The 18,323-nt window shown below is 47.8% G+C and overlaps 1 protein-coding gene across 4 annotated transcripts in view; it reads right to left on the bottom strand.

Moving 5' to 3' along the window:
* Window positions 1-18,323, bottom strand: part of STUM (stum, mechanosensory transduction mediator homolog) — a 51,917-nt gene that overhangs the window by 2,801 nt on the left and 30,793 nt on the right. For 2 of the 4 annotated variants that reach the window (XM_064446386.1, XM_064446387.1), the window contains exons 2-3: window positions 13,390-13,583; window positions 3,605-4,608 (exon numbers count right to left, since the gene is read on the bottom strand). In XM_064446386.1, coding sequence (XP_064302456.1) covers window positions 4,579-4,608; window positions 13,390-13,583 — 224 coding nt within the window. In that variant the 3' untranslated portion in view covers window positions 3,605-4,578. Of the gene's footprint in view, window positions 1-3,604; window positions 4,614-13,389; window positions 13,584-18,323 lie in introns of all 4 variants that reach the window. The other 2 variants (XM_064446389.1, XM_064446388.1) reach the window with 2 other exon arrangements.

Here is an 18,323-nt window from a genome sequence, read left to right as displayed (position 1 = left end):
TCTTGCTCCCTGGTAGCAAGGCCAATCTGTAAAGTTGCTTCTGTCCTAAAGCAGAGTGTGGGAATCCACCCGGTGCTAATTAAAATCAATTAAGCAAATCCCCACAAGCAGAAATAAGGCCTTTTGTCCTGGGTTTCCACTGGACAGATTTCAGAGCCTCCAGAGTGGTGTGTTCCCCATTTTCTTGGCTTCACCAATTTAAGAGAAAGGTCAAAAATAAGAAAAAGTTTTATAAAGCAAAACCTGAAAGTAAATTATAAATCCCATACCTCACCTGGTGCCAAACTCCCTCATGCAATAAAGGTAGCCAGCGCGCAGGGGTAACTAAAGCAATGCTTCCTGCTGCCCCGTGGCAGCCCTGGGGAGGGCAGCGTTTCCATGCAAGCTCTTCCCTGACTAATTCAATTCTCCCATCCTCACTAGAGCACAGGGACAGGCAGCACCAAACATGGCCAGAAAAGCCAGCAAAACCCTGGCCGTGCTGACAAGGAGCTATTCCTACCACTTTTTGTTCCCAGGGGACTTCTTGTATAGGTGCTGGGATGGGGCATCTCCTGCTAGCCTGACATCTGGGGCCACAGGACATACGACTTTCAGCAGTTTAATACCCATTAAAAACATCTGCTTGTTTAACCTTCCCCAGACTGAGAGTTCCTGCACTGCCTGTCCACTAGATGCTTAAATCTGTCTTGTAAAAGTGAATGCATCTTCACAGGCACCAGAACAAGTTGTTCTTAAGCCACACTTGGCTGCTCCTGTTCAGAGCTTCTGTACCCAAAGGCTTTGCCTGTTTTCTTTCCAACACCTCTACCAGCTGGCCTAATGAAACCTGTTAGCCACATCTGCAGAGGCTCCTGTACATCCATCCTGAGACCATGGCACAACTAACTCAATGCTCAGGCAGTGTTTGGAATTTGCACGTGAACCAGCCATTCTGTTTTGGCAAATGTGAGAGGTAACCACTGCTCTTGGTCGTGCTCGCTGCAGCTGAGCTGGCAAGTTGTTTGGGTGGCTTAATGATTATTTACAGATGTCAAAACAGAGTCCCCCGCTGATGACAGCAGCAGCTTGTGAAGGTGTTTTCCAGCTGTGTTACTGATTCCATTTGCTCCTGGATAGGATCCTGTTTACCCCATATTTTCCCAGATGGGAAATGGAGGAACACAGCTTCTCTGGCAGTAAAGGCTGAAGCTCAATTCTGTAACATCTGTACAGTCCTGCAAGCCACAGAGGTGCAGATGCTACAGCACAGGTCAGTGAGCAGCCACTGTCTTAACCAGTCCTTTTGGTAGAAATGGTCAAAGAGAGTTGACTTCTTCAACTTCACGAGCAGAAATCCTTTTGCTAATTGCTGTGGCAATGGTAATCTTGAGGATCTCATGCCTTAGCTTTGACACAGATGTCAGATGGCTCTTGGGTTTCATCTTTCCACCACTGACCTACTAGGAGTTGATTTTTTTTCAAAGTGCTGCTGTCTTGCAAGCCTCTCCTCGGCAAAGCGAGGTAACCACACCTTGCTGCAGTGCAGCATTGTGGCAGGATAACGGCGCTGCTTTAACAAGAAGCACTGACTGGTGCTTATCTTCCAGAGAAACCCACTTCACTGCTGCCTTCGTTCTGTGGCTTACATGTCTCTAAAAGTTGATAGCTTTCATCAATCTTGCTCTAAAATTACAAACAAGAAGCTTTCCTGTCTGCACCGTGTTATGGATCTTTGCTTTCTGCGGAGCAGCCCAAAAAAAGCTGAGTTCAGCATCCTCGTTTGGATACAGGGCAGTTGCTAAGTGCCTGTTTGTGGCTGGCCAGCATGGCAGTATGAGCCACTGCTTAAGGTGCGAGGCAAGCAAAATGCAGCCTGAGTTATTCCTGTGGTTCTGTCATGGGTTTTCTTTGGAGTCTGGTAATTTAACCTTACTGCATACTGCTGTTTCTCAGCCGTGCAACAGGGGTAGCCATGTTAATATTTGGCCAGGACTTGTGAAATATTGCTTTAAACTTAGACTGAAGGGTCTTCCACAAATCCATTTTATGTTGATTTGTTTCCTCTCCTCTTGCTAACCATGTGCCAAAGAGCCAGTTTAAACACATCTCCTATAGGCTATAGGTACTGTAGGACGCGTGCTCAGTGGGGCTTGTGCAGTTTTGCAGGCGTTCAGCTGAGCGTGTTGGCTCAGGCATGCCATGCTCGAGCACCAGGTAGTATTTCCACATGCACAAAGGGGACGTCTGCAAAATACACCACACTAGCTGAAATCTGGCTTGGTAAAATATACAGTGAGTTGTTTGTGTTATAAATTTGCATCCTTATTATATGGGTTCCATTTGATCTTCCAATTAAGGCTGCTGAGATCAGAGGAAGTGCTTGAGGCAGCAATCTCCTGGCCCACAGCAGAGGCTGGTTCTCCCAAGGCTCCTGATTCTCTGCCCTCTTCTCCTGTTCAGGCAGCCCAAAGTTTTTTATAGTGCACAGTTGTCAAAGCATGGGGTGAAAAAAGTTTGTCATCAGTATTGATGCCCGAGCTGGATGAATGTGGATGGTTTGGAGGGATCCTGTCCCATCACAAGTTAGCTGGGACTGTGGATTATGCCTTATCATTATCCCTGGAGAAGAATTTCCTGAGCTGGGAGAGCAGAGAGGTATTGGTGCCTGCTTTCCACAGGCTGTGGGCTCACAGCAAAGTGTGGGCACTGGGCAGGTAGGAACCCTTCTGGGAGGAGAGGCCCTGCCTGAAAGCCAGAGGGTCTCCAGCCATCAGAAGAGCACCTGGGGCCATGGAGAGGCTAAACCATGTTTCCTGCTGGTGTAAACACTAAAGGAGCTTCCTACCCCACCATCTCCCTGGGGGGACTACCAACAGGCACCCTGCCCCATGCAGGGCTCTCCGACCCTCGGTGGGCAGCTCTCCTGCTCAGTGTACCCCTGCAACACCTCTGAGGATTGAACACACTGCGCATGGAGAACAGCCAGGTGGTCTGCACTTTCTGCCTGCAGATGATCAGACAAGGAGACACACATACTCAAGGATACTTGCTGCTGTTTGACACCTCAGCTGTCTTTGCAACGGGAGGTATTTTAACTTACAGGATCTGCTCTGCATGGGAAATAAAAATGTGGCTTAAAACTATCATGCTAGGAGAGGCTGGGAGCTTGTAGGGCAGTGGGATTTTCTGCTGTTCCCTTGCCTGCTGGCTGCCTCACTGCAGGAGCGATGGGGTGGAAGTGGGTCTCAGCTCTGTCATGCTCGGGTGGCTCCCAGTTTTGGCTGTGGGTTTGTGTGAAGCTCCTCTTGCTGGGAGGATACTCCCTGGGTGAGAGCCTGGGTTTGCCCTCTTTTGGCAGGGTTCCTCCCATCACCTCTTTGGAGCAGAAAAGCAGCCAGGTGTTGCCACCAAGTTCCCCCTGGCTGAGCTCCTCTTGCCCTGCTGAATCACCAGCCAGGATCAGAGGGGTCATGCCACCTGTACGCCCAATTTAGCCCTCTGCATCGTGTGTTCAAACCACAAAACACAGCCCTACCCCATCTGGCCATGGGCCTTCCAATGACGACTGCTACTGAGCACTTGGTTAGCACCAGGTCATGATCCTCGAGCTTTGGGAACTTACCCTGGGGAAGTGGATCAGGGACGCTGCTTCAGCCAGGAGTACGTGCTGCACTGTAAGGGGATCCATTTCCAAAGCATGGAGATGCTTCCAGCAAGGCCCTTTCAGGGGGAGGGGAGGAAAAGTTGTGGTTTTTTTCCTCCTCCAGTATTGTTTTACATTAGAAGCTTTTGACAGCACGTGGCTGTGCCCACCACCCTAGAGGCAAGGTGCTGCGGGGCACTGGTCCTTTGCTAGATAAGATCTCCCCAGGGGCTGGTGGAAGGTCTGGTCTTTGCATGGTGCCAGTGGATGGAAGCAGGGGATGGCCCCAGTCAGTTCAGCAGTACAATATGATTTACAGCAAGCACATTTCTTGAGAGATCTGCAAGGACAGAGCTTCATTGAGCATCATATATACACAGACAGCAGAGGAGGCTGGGCTGAGCCCTCCGCTACTGCGAAGCAGTCAAGGATGGACTCTTGGGGTGGGGGAAAAAAGTACCACTGGTTTGCTTTTACATACTGTACATATATCTATTAATAGCTCCTTGGCATTTGATGTTCACAGCTGGTTTCCTTTAACGGTGAGCATAAAAAGGAGGCAAAATGTCTTCAGCTACTTCCCCCTGAGAGTGAAAGCAGCATCTCCTGCTCCCCTGGCTCAGCTGCCTGCCCAGGTGCCACCTTCTCCAGGGGTGTTTCCTTCTCCTGGCATCCTCCTCCTCCTTATCGGCTGCCCACCGTGTGCTGGCCGGGCCCAGTCCTAACCCACGCCGTGCTTGCCCCATCTCTGCTGCTCAGTGGGATCAGTGCAAGTCTCCGTCGGCCGCTCTGCACCTCCGCTCCGCTGGACGGGCAGATGAACCAGGTTCAAACAGAAGGAAACAAGACAAAAGGAAGAAGAAGAGAGACAAAGGGTAATGAAAAGGTCCATGGCCCACAGCTGCCAAAGGAAATCTCTCGCCGCGTTTCTCTGACCATACTTGTCCCAGCCACTACAGCTGCTGTGGGATCCCCTGTTCCTTGTAGCCTGTGAGGAGGGAGGGGAAGGGAACATGATTAGTGTTAATTCCTAACAAGGAACCTTGGTGAGGTTCAAGTGAGCCATAAGCTGGTTTACCAAGAGTGGCAAACCCCATGGGAGAACGGGGGGGGGCTGCCCTGGGGCAGGCTCAGCCAGGTGAGCCGCCCTGCCTTGCTTTACCCAACACCTGCCCTGTGCAACCACCTTCCTGGGCATGACTGTGCAGCTGCTGGCGGCCAGCCTTGCCGCTGCTGCACCTGCCTGCCACCGGCCCCAGCATGGGCAGAGGTACATCTGCTTGAAATGGTTATAAAGGCACAGTAGGTACTGGCAGACACCAATTCCAGTACAGCCCAAAAACCTAAAACCTTTATGGAAAGGCTGTATTTTCTGCCTAAATTATTCTGTATCAGAGCATGTGTTGGGTTGATAGTTGGACTCAATGACCCTAGAGGTCTTTTCCAACCTCAATGATTCTATGTTTTCCTGCAGTGTAGGGGAAACCCATGCCTTTAGACACTGCTGTTCCCCAGTGCTGAGCTGGCAGCTTGCTGGTCACGCATCCGACGCGCTCGCATCTCTACTTGTGACCTACATCTGAACCCTGTCCTTCCAGAGGATTGCCAGGTAGGAGGAGACTGGTTTCCTCTATCCACCTGTTGGTTCCCGTGCTGGCTTTTGCAAAGAGAGCTCTCCAGCAGCGCCCAATTTGCACTGCAGTTTGCAGAGGTGAACAAACATCTCTTGGAGGAAAAGGGGGATGTCTCTAATCACAGGCTGATGTGTCAGACTTCAAACACAGACCTCAGGATGCCTCTGTGGGCCCTTTCCCTAATGGCATTCTCACTGCCTTTTTATGCACTTGCTTTGCTCCAGCCCAGCAGAATTACAGGTGCTTTTGTCAGGGCACAGCAGCCATCCGGTGGGACTGGAGAAAAAGAAGCTTTCCAGCCGCAAAACAAATTGCACAGGGAAACTGCCCAGATCCCCCCCGACCCCTTCTCCTACTCCCCTGGCCATGGTGTCTAATGTGCCTCCTGATCAAGGCAGCAAAGCCCTCGGAGCGGGGGGTGCTCTGTGTTGGGTCACGCTTGGCCCCTGCAGACAATGGGGCCCCGCTCCGTCGCAGCCACATGGATGCTGTAAGAGCTAAAGCAGCCTGTCCCACTGCTCATCACAGCTCCCTGGGGGACTGGGGCCCCACTTTATTTGCTGTCCTGTATGTAGTGGTTATGGGGGGGCTGCAAGTCCCTTAGGGGAAGGCTCCTTTCCTGGAGGGGCTAGGGCAGGAAAGGGCAATAGGAGAGCACCCACAGCTCTTGTGCTGACACAGAGAAAAATACTGGGTTTTTTTAAACACTTTCCTAGGTGGTTGCAATGACTGCACTGGAAGGTTTACTTGCTTTCTTTATAAGAGTTAGGATTGTTATTATGACAGTATCAATGCAAAAAATCTCCTTTTTAAAGAAGCAAATAAACTGTCCTTACCTGTACTGCCTGCAATAGTGAAGATCTTTCAACGGGAAACCTTTAAAAAATCTGGAGGTTTTTTTTCTTTGTTTAAATAATGTAAGTAGCCTGTCATTTTTATATTTTTAATTTCAAGTTAGTCTGAAATTTCACATCTCGGAAGAATGCTTAACTCTTCAAACACTTTTTCACTGATGCTTTTCAATATTTCTTTCCAACCCTTACGTCAGGCTTTTCTAAGTCCCTTAAAAAAGCTGAACACAGAATACCAGCAGGTGCCAAAACCCCTATCTTTAAGGGAGTTCTTGCTGAACTAAGAATTGGCCCTAGCAAATGAACCTTGCTGTACTTTGAAAAATCCATGCATTTATCCAGCCCTGGCAGTCTGGATCTCCTGTTGTTAAACGAGCCCAAGGAATAGAGGAGGAGATTAATGACACTTATCAGCACGTATCATCCTGCACTGCATTGCTGCCTATCACGTGCAGCTGAACAGAAAGCTGTTTGAAAAAGGTGAGAGCCTTTTTCAAGGGAGAAAAATTATGATTTCTTATGCATTTATATCCTAAGTGGGAGTCAGCCCTGAAGGCAAGATGAGCTGGTTGGAAACCTATAACATGGGCTTGTCTACAGCATCAGTTTAATTTGTTTAGGGAGCACAGTAAAAAAAATCAACCATCCACATGGACCAGAGAGTTGGGGCATGCCATAAATCCTTAGATAAAGTAAGCAAGCTAGGCTATGCTTACAATAACTTGCTTGTATAGCCATGCCTTTTATTAAGATATAATAGAAATCCTTTTATTAAGATATAATAGAAATCCTTTCAGTCCTGCTATCAGTTTTGAGGCTGGCTGGAAGCCAGTGACAGTGGCCAAGCCTGTATCTCTCCTTACATGACCAAAGTAAGCCAAAAGATGACATGTCCTACGCTAAACTCATTTATCAAGATACTTCAGACTTAACTATTTTCATATAGAAACTATTTAATAAGTTATTGCATTTCTTGTATATGAATAGCTATTCTGTACGAAGCAGCTTTATGATAGTATGCCTGCAACACAGTTAAGGTGCAGTTCTGTAAAGCAGACACCTCTGGAATCAAGATTAAGTTGGTCTGAGTATCTACGCACAAAATCACTGATTGAATCAAGTTTGCTTGAAATTGTCTTTCTTTTGTAAACCATTGCGAGAAAGATTCAGGCAAAAAGAAACCAGTCTGTGCGCAGGCTGTCCTACTGGGACTGGGTTCACGCAGAGGGTGGCCTCAGGATGCTCTCGAGGCTGAAATGGGTCCCTGCCCTGCTCCGAGGGTGCCCTTGGGGCAGCACAAGGGGCATTTCAAAGATGGCCAGAGAACACGTCCCCAGGGGCTGTACAGCCACAGGACAGACACGGAGACAGGTGGACACACGTACGTACAGGCACATGGCTGGACTTTGGCTAGGAGTGGGCAGCACTGGCTAAAGTGAATCCGAAATGGCTTGCCCCGGCCAAGCGTTTGCTGCTCTCCGTGGAGAGCTGCGACAGGGTGTGAGGAGAAGGAGGAAGAACAGAAACAAACTTACCTTGTGAAACTTTGATGGTGAACAAAAGGAGGCAAAGGAACATGAAAGAAAGAGAGAGGGAGAAATGTAACTGTAGACGATATATCCAAAACACATGGAGAACCAGAAAAGAACGAATAAATTGGAGCTGCAGAGTAAACAGAGAACAGCTGCTCTACCATCAGACATTCACACCAGGGCTAAACGTCATTTAAAATCCTTGTACTTAAAGTGGATCATTTCATTTGGGACCCTTGTTTAAAGACGATGGGGGAATCCTCATCTGCTTTCCAGCTGACCAGTCCTGAGCCAGACAGGCTGGACGGGCTAACATCTCAAGTGATGCTCCCACAAACGCTTTTCTCTGTGACATTGCTATTTCATGGGTTTGACCGAAGGGGAACTGCTGAAGGAAGGTGGCAAACAATGTCATAGCGTACCGGATGGCATGTGGCGTGTCATTCACAGTCTGGGAGCTGGGAAAACCACACCTGACAGCTTTTTGGCAGTTTTGCTGCTGAGTTTCCTTGTGCCCACAGGTAACTCATAACCATGGCATGCCTTAGCCTGGCTGGGTGCTGCAAACCCTGCTGGTATTTAACATTCCTACAATATTTTAAGAACTTACCCTACCACAGAATTTGGTAGGAAACTGCAAAAAAGGGTATTATAACTACTTTCCTCAGGCATAGTTTGAGAGATGGCTCTATTTAAGATTTAAAAAGAACCACAATAGGTCTAAGTGGGCAATTTGTCCTTAGAATTTTCATCTCATGAGGGGTTACCAGCTGCTTTAGGATGTTGTTCTCTTCTGAGTCTCTCAAGTGCTTTCTGCTCCCTTTCCTTCTCAGGGCAGCTGCATTACCTGCCCTATCAGGGGCCCTGCAGAGAAGAGCGGCTCAGTGATGCTTTCCAAAGTCACTCAGAGCCCAAGTGTACAGTAACCATGCAATCATCTGCTGCTGCTTCTGGCAAGGTCTGAGCACTGTAATTAGCAAAGGAGTGACAAGTGGACAGCATGATTACAGGTGATTTCTTACTACTGGCTGGCAGTCAGTCCCTGAGAGACAGTTGCCCACTGCAGAAGCAGGGGCTGCAGCAGGAGTCCCTGTCCTGTGAAACAACAAGCAAAGGCGCCTTTGCTTCTTCATAGGTGCAGCCAAGCAAGTTGTTACTTCAGATGCCAGAAGCTGAGCGGAGGGCTTCCTTCAGAAACTGGGCTTGACTTCTTGGCTGCATTCACTGGAGGCAAAACAGCGCCTGGACAAACAGTCCCTAACTTCTGTCCCTATGCCACCTCAGTGTGACATTACTATATTGATTTCTGTAGTATTTCTGGCCAGAAATGGCACAAAACCTTTTGTAACGAGCTCTGAGCAGCTAGGGAGTTCCTGGAAAGGCATTCATTCTGCACGATGCAGCTAATGAAGATGTGTGCTGTGTGGGCTGGGGACAAGGTGTGCCTTTAGCAGAGGGAAACTTGCCCGGAAAATCTTAGGAGGCTCATTTTCTCGTTGGCCTTGGCCAGCTAATTAGCTCTGTTTTGTCTCAGCTCCATGCCTTGCTCCCACAGCCGTGACAACGGGTTTAAGGAGAGCACGGTACGGCAGCACTGCCCAGCCACCACCAAGGGCAGCTGGATAATTGCAGTGGCAAGGGGAGAGTCCAGATTTTGTTTTTTGCAAAAGAATTAAGTGCTTCCTTTTAATCTACCTTTGCCTTCAGACAGCAGGTAAAGTGAAGGACAGTTCCCAAAGCCATATGGCTGCTTAAAGAAGATATCTGTGGTGTTTAATGGGGCCAGCTGGCAAATCATTTAAATTAGCAAAGAAAATGCCCCATGCCATTGTGCTGCCAAAAGTAATTAAGTGTGACAGCAAAACTGCATTCAATTAATCTGCCTTCTGGGATATATCGTGCTAAAGGGCACCTCAACAGGAGATGAGGGCTGGATGGGACCCCCCCGAGGTCAGTCAGTCTCTTCCATGTCCCACCTTATTCCTGACGGGTATGGGTCTACCCACTCTTGGGCTTTTTCAGTGAGACAGAGGGGAGATCCTGCCATGCCACCTCTTCAGCATTTTGACCTTTCTGGAGGGAAAATGTCTCCTAATTTCCACACAGATCTTTCCTGCTGTTATTTAAGTCTCTTAGGCTAAACTGCTGCCCTCTCACATTTACTGGCCTGCTGAACCTCTTCATTGCCTGCTGTCTCACAGTCCTCTGGACTCTCTCCAGATTGTCCACATGAAGCACAGCCTCCAAAGCTGGCCACAAGCCTCACCGCAGCTTTATGTGTGCCAAGAAAGGTGAGGGGACCAGTTAATGCCCTACAGGCTCAGCTCCTACCTGCCTGGGCGGTGTTTGTTCCCTCCATAGCAATGTACTCCTGTGCAGCTTGTGACTCACTGCAGCCACCACATCCTTCTCTGAAAAACAAGTTGTTCCCTAGTGTGTATTTATGCAATTGATTAATCCTTCCTTAGCGTCTTGGACTTGCCTTTACTGAGTAGTATTTATTTTTTTCATTTGCTTGAATCCAGACACTGCCCTCACCATGCCTGCCATCCTTGGAGCTGCTGGTGGTGCGGGGCTGGTAAGCCCCTTCTCCAGTTCATCACCAAGCCATGAATGAAAATACTGCAGAGAAGTGGATTCAGGAGGGACCTTTCAACACACCTCTCCTTATATCTTTCCAGTTCAGCAAAATGCACTTAGAGAACAGTTCTCAAGTACGTTTTCACCCAGGCCATGTCTCCCTGGCTTGCTGGTAGGAACACTGTGTGAGATGGTGTCAGTGCCTGAAAGTCAGGAGGGATGGCTGACTGCTGCTGCCACCGCTCACAAAATTAATCCCTCTGCCACAGAAGGGAATCAAGCTGGTCTGACACAGCTTGCTCTGGAAAAAAACAGCTTGATTTTGTTTCTTTTTATTTTCTAAATGCATGCAATTCACCTATTTGATTGCTTCTTCCAAGAATTGAAATATACCTGAGTGGCCTATAATTCTTCTCCTTTTCCCCTCATTAAAGATAGTATGACATTATCCCCAAAGCTCTCCCCTCAGAACAGGCTCCCCCTTTTAATGGCTGAGAATTAGCACTGGAAGATGAAAAACTGCAACGAGCCTCCCTAACTCCCACCCAGCTCTCTACCAGCTAGTAGACAGGCAGGCACTGATGCAGGGAGCAAGGCACATCCCTCAGGGAAAGCTGGAGCAGAGTCCCTGAGCCCTGGCTGCTTCCCACCCTTCTCCTCACTGCTAGCCCCCTTCAGCTTAGACGCCACTTGCTGTGCCTTGCCTCTAGCCCATCACAATCGTATGGCACCCTCACCATGCATGTAATGCATGTAATTAGCCATCTGAAGGTGAGGAAGACTAGAGGTGGGCAGTAGTTTCATTTTTTTTAACTATTTCTCACCTGCATGCAGAGTCAAGTGGCAACTGTGTACAATTTCTGTGCAGTGCATCAAATAGTTTGTTTGCATACAAACAAAATCCAACCAAAGCAAACTGTTTCCTGGCAGTGTTTTTAAATTAAATGTCTTATTTCTTGCATAGGAAACATTTTTTCCTTTTTAAGTTGGGTTTGATGTGTTTTGTTGTTTTTGTTTGTTTTTCTAAACATGAAAACAAAACATGAAAAATCAAACCATTTTGGGTCTGACAGGGCTGTTTGATGCAGCACAGAGCAACTGATCACTTCTGTCGTTTTGATTGAAAAATGAGGGTTTTTTTCTTTTATTCTCCATCAACAAGAGCTGCCTTATTTAGCCATTATTTCCTCTGCATGGTAAGTAAACTTAAAACCCAGCTATTTAATGAGACAGCAAGAAACTGCCCAGGGCTGCCACTTGTCAGATGATATATAGCTGGTTAACATAAGACAAATTGACTCCTCTTACCCTTCTCTACTTCCATCGGACCTCTTGGCCTGAGCATCCCCACCACACGTTGCTCACCCACTCTCTGCCTCCCAAACTGGTGGGGTCTAGCCAGGTGTGGGGAACAGCTTTGGGGCGATATTCCCAAGCTGTATGGTTTTCCCGAGCAACCAAAGTGGAAAACCATTACGACTCCCCCTGAGCCCCAGCCCCTCTACCCAGAGGACATACGTGAACAGGATTATGGAGAAAAGCAAGTCATGCTTTCAGCTGTAGCTCTTTATCTGGACAGATGCTTTCCTGCCTCTCCCCGCAACTGCAGAACTGTGTCCTGCCAGACAGCGAACGACACACGGAGGCTGTCCAGCAGAGGAATAGTAGAAGAGCATATGATTATGAACATATAATTATGGGATTACACACAAATTGTGCAAATTCTTAAAGACATGTCACAGATGTACACCAATTCACCGTTTATCCTCAGAAATAACTTGGGCTACCCCAGCTCTGTGGGTATATCTGAGAGGAAACTCGCAGGTGGTTGGCAGGTTAAAACGAAGGGCAGTGCCGCCTTTATCCTGAGGAATGCCTTTTGCCTCACTTGTGTTCAGGTTTTTAATATCCATCATTTGCTCTGCATGGGGATTGCCCTTAACTCAGCCAGTAAATTGAAGCTGGCTCAGAAATTAGCAGGTGGTTTGGTGAGAGGGTTTAACCCCTGGGCTTGGCAGCTGAAGGTGTGCACTGGTTTCCTGCTGTTGTTTTTTTTTTCAATTGCATCCATTTCATCTTTAGGCAGGTGCCTGGCAATTTCCTGAGATCCTCTTCCTCCTCTGTCATGCAGCCACAGATGTCATCAGCAGAGATGACAAAGTGGAGCCCTTCAAGCTTTTAAAAAAAAAAATTTAAAAAGGCAAAAGCTGCTGGTAAGATGTTTTCTGGGAGAAGTGGTTGCTTTGGGAACTGCCCTGCCAGCCTGAGGATCTCAGACATGTTTAGTTTGGGACAATGCCCACTGGCCTCTGCCAGCCTTTGGAAAAGAAGCAGGGTCTTGCAGACGCAATCAGCACCCTGAGTTGTGGGCTGCCTCTGGCTTTGGGGGTGAGGTGAGGCTGTCACTCTAATTCTCTGCTATATGGTACAGGTGATAAGAAACAACTTTTACACCAGTAAAGGTCTTTAGCAGATAAAGTTACAGAGCCTGTGTTTTCGATTGGTAATATACACTAATTGGGTGACCTAAATTATGTAAATTATGTTTAAAAAAGGATTCCTCTCTTCTTCCCCTATAAAAAATGTTTTGGAGAGTCCTTAAAGGGTGTAGAGGAAATCCTGGTACAACTAGCTAAGCAGTCCTGCTCAGCCTAAGCACTTGGTGTGAAACATGCAAAAAGCCATTGGGTAAATGTATTCTCAGGAGGAAGGAAAGGGTCCAGGAGAGTCCCCCGGGATTTTCTGCTGGCCTGCATGCTCCCTGGGAGCAGAACCGGCCTTGTGGGAAGGTCTTGCTAACCAGAGAGATGCAGCCAGAGTCATGAGGGAGAAAGGGCTTTCTCATTCAAACACGCACACGGATGCAACCAGGGCAGAAAGAGCTCCAGACAGCAGAGTTCACAGTGCTGGGGGGCCTCATCCCTTCCTGCACTTTTTGTTTATAAAGGGAAAGGAAGATCCTAACCCATGTGGTGGGATGGCAGGCTCTTCCAGATGTGTCAAGGGGACTGCTGCCTCCAGGCAATTCCTCTGCCTACTGTGTTGCTCATGGACATGCAGAGCCCAACCTGTGGCTCTTCCTCTCTACAGTGCAGTCTGATGGCTTGCAGGGGCATTAGCTGGGACCCAGCAACACAGCCATGGAGGGGAAAAGTCAGGGGAGTGAGTGTGTTGTACTTACTTGCAAGAATGACCATGTCCATCCCCCAAAATATACTCATAATCCAGCCAACCATCACGATTGCCGTCAGGATCTGAATCAGAGCAGCAGCAATGTTCAGCCAGAAGACACAACACATGTGCCTGTCGGGGAGGTCAGTGCGGGCTCCACACAGCACGGTGAAAGCGGATACAAATGTTCCTAGGGAGACAGCAGCAACAAAATGCCCAGTGAAAGCCATGGCTTCATGCCTAATTCCTTCCCTAAGACCCATGTCTCATAGCATCCCACTTCTTGTGATTCCACTGCAGTGCTGAAAGGGTGGAAACATTTTACAGGAGGACAAATAGAGGCACAGCCACGTGTCACCTGAACACGCTACTGTCTCCCATTGAATTACACTGATAAATATACTTGAAAACCAGGACAGAAGAACACTCTGGGTTTTGGCTCTTCTCCCCCCACCCAACAGTAACTACTTATGCACTGTAGGCAGGTTACAAGGGAGCGCTGTGTGTCTGTGGAAATACCAGTCTACCTTTTTTCTGCCTGGTAGTGATCTCTTGGAGAGAACATTTACTACACAGAAGCGCTAAAGGGGGAAAATTGCACCCAGAGTTAGAGTAGGACTGGCTCTAGAAAGCTGTACAGGTTTGGCAGTCTGTTACTATTTACAAATACTGCTTTAGAAGAAGCACACACACACAAAAAAAAAGGGTGCTAATGTGGCACTGCATTTCTGCACAACGCTTTCCCCAGTAGCAAGTTGCTACCTGAGAGCATGGTTTAACAAAGCAGGAGCAGCTAAACCAGTGCTGGAGCCAGGCAACCTCGTGTTGCAGCCCTTGGCTCTACTTGAGGCCAACTTACAAAACTTGCAAACCCCCTTCAGACTTCCTGAAACAATTCAGATGAAGGCTCTTGTTCGTGTATGAAAGTTAAAGCTGGGGGAAAAATGCTACACCACAGCAGCCTTTATGAAGATTCGTCCTGAATTTACCACATTGGACAAGCCTGATCTTTTATTTGCAGCTGATGTCCTGGGCCCATGACTAGATGAAACCCACAGCTCAGGGAAGCCTTGTCTGACCCACAACCAACCTGCAGAAAAAGACCAGCATGGGCAAGGAGCAGAAGAAACTGTTTCTCACCCCTGTAATGTACGAGCTACTGGCCAGGCGGTTCAGTCACCTGATCTAAGTATGCATTTCACCGCCTCTTACCATTATGAATTGTCTTTGTGGTTTTTTCATATAAATACAGCATTGCTAAGATAGGTACACAGGTGTAATGTGGATTGTACTGGATAACATAGTTCTGTGAAATGCTTTCTTTAATGAATGTCTTTAATTAAAAATCCTGCAGCATGATGTCCAGTGGTTTCTATAAAAATGGCCCTTTTTCCTATCAAAGGATGGAAGCCTGCTAATGCTCTGTAAAATGTGAATGAATGAGCTAATCTTCAAAGCACTCAACAGCCTTGTTGAACCTGGGAAAAGAAGGGAGTCCCTTGGTTTGACTGAACAGGGAGGAAACTCAGTTTACACCCTTCCAGAAGACCTCACCAGACAGAGAGAGCAGACAGCTCTGGTAAGGAGCAAGATACCACTTCATCCTGTGCTGCCAGGGTGGTGGAAGAGGTAATCTCTTCCATTGCCACCTCTTCTTCAGTGGGTCACAAGAAGAACAAGCAGTTAAGATGCCAAAATGCTGGGGAAGGCTGGCTACAGGCTATTTTTAATCTCACCATCCTCTGCAGGCTTCAACTTCAGCATCCTCCTAACGCTCCACCAGCTCCTAAAACCCTGCTCATCCTCCCGCCGCTGGCTCGATCTGATTTCATACTCCCACCCGCTCCCTTTGCCGCACGCTGAGGCTGGGTGCAGAGCAGTACCGCAGCGGAGGGGAGTGGGTGAGCATTGCTGGAGCAGTGGGAGGTAGCCCTATGGCAGAGCATCACCAACAGAGAGAGGGGCAGCATCTTTTCCCGTGTGAGAAATCCCGCCTGGGCTTCGTCCTTTGACTGCTTGGCTTTTGCAGGCAGGGTTTCACCCCCTTATCCACTGAAGCAATAGGGTCTGCACAGAGGAAAAAGGGGAATAATTTTAATCCCAAAGGCTGTTGTATAAGTCTCCTGCCTTTGTCTTCATTGTCTTTTGTGTCCTCCATGTGGGATTACATCGGATCTCTGCTCCACTTCACCTATCTTTTTCTTCATTTATAGTGTCTCCAAAGCAGAAGGAAGCCTGGAATATTCCCCCATGCTTCCTGAAACTGTTCTCTGCAAAGTTACACCACAGCACTCTCTGAGATTAAATATGGATTGAGGCAAGATCAGAAAATGAGTGTTTACATTTTTCCCATCAGGATGCAAAATCTTGCCAAATGGAAATGCATGTCGCTTTTTAAAATGAAAATCTTCCCTTCTCGGCTTACCTTTAACTCTTCCAAGTTGTGTTGCAAAAAAGGTCGTAAATGAGCAATAATTCTTAAGCTACAGCTTCAAATCCTTCCAGTGAAGCTTTTAAGATTTTTACATCTTTAGAGTGAGGTGCTGAATTAGCTAATTAATCCCCTAAACACCACAGTGACTAAGCTAATATCTAGTCCCATTCAGAAGGGAATAAAGCAGACAAAGCAGTTAAGTGTCCCTCTCTGGACAGGGAATTGATATAGAAACTAGGATTAAAAACTCATGAACGTTGGCTTCTGATTCCCTCTTCAAGACACTTGCCTACTCACGGGAGCCAATTAACTTTCCAATGCCAGTGCATTTTCTTTATTAATTATGATTAGCTCATCTTTGGGAGGTTGCTGGCATTTCTAAGTACGTGACCTGAGACATTCCAGCAGATATAAAATGGAAGTATTTTTCCTCGAGTCCACATATGCTTTAAAATGTGAAGCAGAAGAGCCTTAAAGGCATTTACCAGGGTAGATGATTTCCCCTTAAGAAGCCATCGTAGTCACACATTGCCGAATATGGAAGTGTTTGCATCTGGAAGCAGAGAGTTTGAGAGGAGGAGGAGGAAGGCAAGCAGGCTGTATCTGCTGATACTGGCTGGATGCATCAAAGCTGGGGCACCAAACTGTTTCCCTTCCTGACTAAGTGTTCAGACACTTGAGTACCTATAGCCTAGAAATCATAAACTTGGTATGCAAACTGCAGCTGGAATGATGTTGGCCAAATAACTCAGCTGTCCAAAAATGTATGAGGCTGTGAGTGTAACCAGCAAACACAAACTGCTAACTTTGCAAGCAGATGTAAACTACAAGCCCCTACAGCTATGCCAGCATAACAGAAGTAAATTATATCAAGCATTTCTTGTATCTTCCCAATTAAAAATATGCAAAACCCAGTAAAATCTGGGATTATTCTAAATCGTGAATTAACACAGCCTCTTTGGGGACAGAGGGTGGAGAGGAGATGTCCTACGCTACCTAATGAGCCTGTTTGTTCAGCCTCATGGGGCATCAGGGCCCACTGCTGTACGGCTGAGCCGTACAGCCCACCGGGCACCCAGAGCCAGCAAGTACCAGGGGCCGGGCAGAGGGACAGTTGGGAGCTGGGGTTTGCCCTTCTGGAGCAGCTGTGGGGCAGAGGGTGAAGATGCCATGTGCAGAGAGGCTGGGAAGGGATGGGAAGCTGAGCTGGCTCTTTCAACTCATCTCATCTCACTTGGGGCAGTGTCAGCCAGCCAGGCACTGCATGCCATTTCCAGCAAGGGAAGAAAAGCCTCTGGGACTCTGCTTGCTTTTGCTGTCAGCAGAATTGGGGTATTTTTAGATTATACCAGTAAATACGGAAGGCTTTTTATTTTCAACAGCTTAACTCATTGAACACAAAAAAGGGGATGTGTTATCTGTAGGACAATGCTGTAACACAACAACTCCTCTCCAGTCCATCGTCACACAGGATAAAGTCCCCTCTCCAGCGTACACTGGTACCCTGGCAGCCATGGCCTTCCCAAGAGCATCACCTGCTGGTTCCTGGCATCACAGTGTACACCAAAATAGTATGAGAGAGGAATAGTTCGGGGGTTTTTGTCTTAGAGGAAAAACACTCTAGAGAAAGCTCTTCTGGTTTACTACTGTTTGGGTCACTCATTTGGGGTGGAGGAAGATATGAGGTCAAGCCCATGGCCTGTCCCGAGCAGAGTCTCCTCCATGCTATCTGAGTGCAGCAGTGACTGTGTTATGGAATATCTTAAGCTGCATGAGAGAAGATTTTCTCTCCTGATTCTGTAGGAAAGCCTATCCTGGGCACTTCTGCAGGAGCTTCAGCCAGACATGGAGCTTGGCATGTTTCATGTGGAGGACCTGGCTGTGAGCAAACTTCTGATGGCACCTTCCCAGAAACATCAGAAGTGGGAGCCTGCTTGGAGCCAGGTTGCAAACCAGATTGAGACACCAATGGCCATGGTGTTAGTAATGTGAGCACACAGACAACTTGTTAGCGAGCTTCCCACTGACTACCAGATATCTGAAACCTCACAACAGAAAGCACCTCTGCTGCAAGGAAATCACATCTGATGAGCTGCTGTTACAGGTGGAGGGACAGCAGAAACTCAAATTACTGTGATCAGAGGCAGCATGTGGAGCAGCTGCTGCTGGTCATGATCCCTACCCTACAAAGCTGGAGACAAGGAGGTGCCAGGAAACACCCTTTCCTTTTCCCACAAGCCTGGAGGTCATTTAAGATGTTCCTTTATAGCACTGGGAGTAAATAAGGTAGTGGGATAGCACCTCGTTTCCTGCTCTTAGAGGGAAAAGCAGGACCATGTTGTAATCCTGGAGCACAGCTGCAGGTAAGCACAGGTAAAGGTGGGAAGGAGAGGGGAATGAAATTTGAGGTGTCTGTAGGAACAAGGAAGGCTGTTGGATCAATGGTGGGAGATGTAGTTAATGAGCATGTGTTTTGTGGGGATGAGATGTACCTGT

Source organism: Phalacrocorax carbo, chromosome 3 (assembly GCF_963921805.1).
Source record: "Phalacrocorax carbo chromosome 3, bPhaCar2.1, whole genome shotgun sequence".
Taxonomy (NCBI): Eukaryota; Metazoa; Chordata; class Aves; order Suliformes; family Phalacrocoracidae; genus Phalacrocorax; species Phalacrocorax carbo.
The sequence above is the reverse complement of the archived record's forward strand: the minus strand, read 5'-3'. Positions and strand labels throughout refer to the sequence as shown.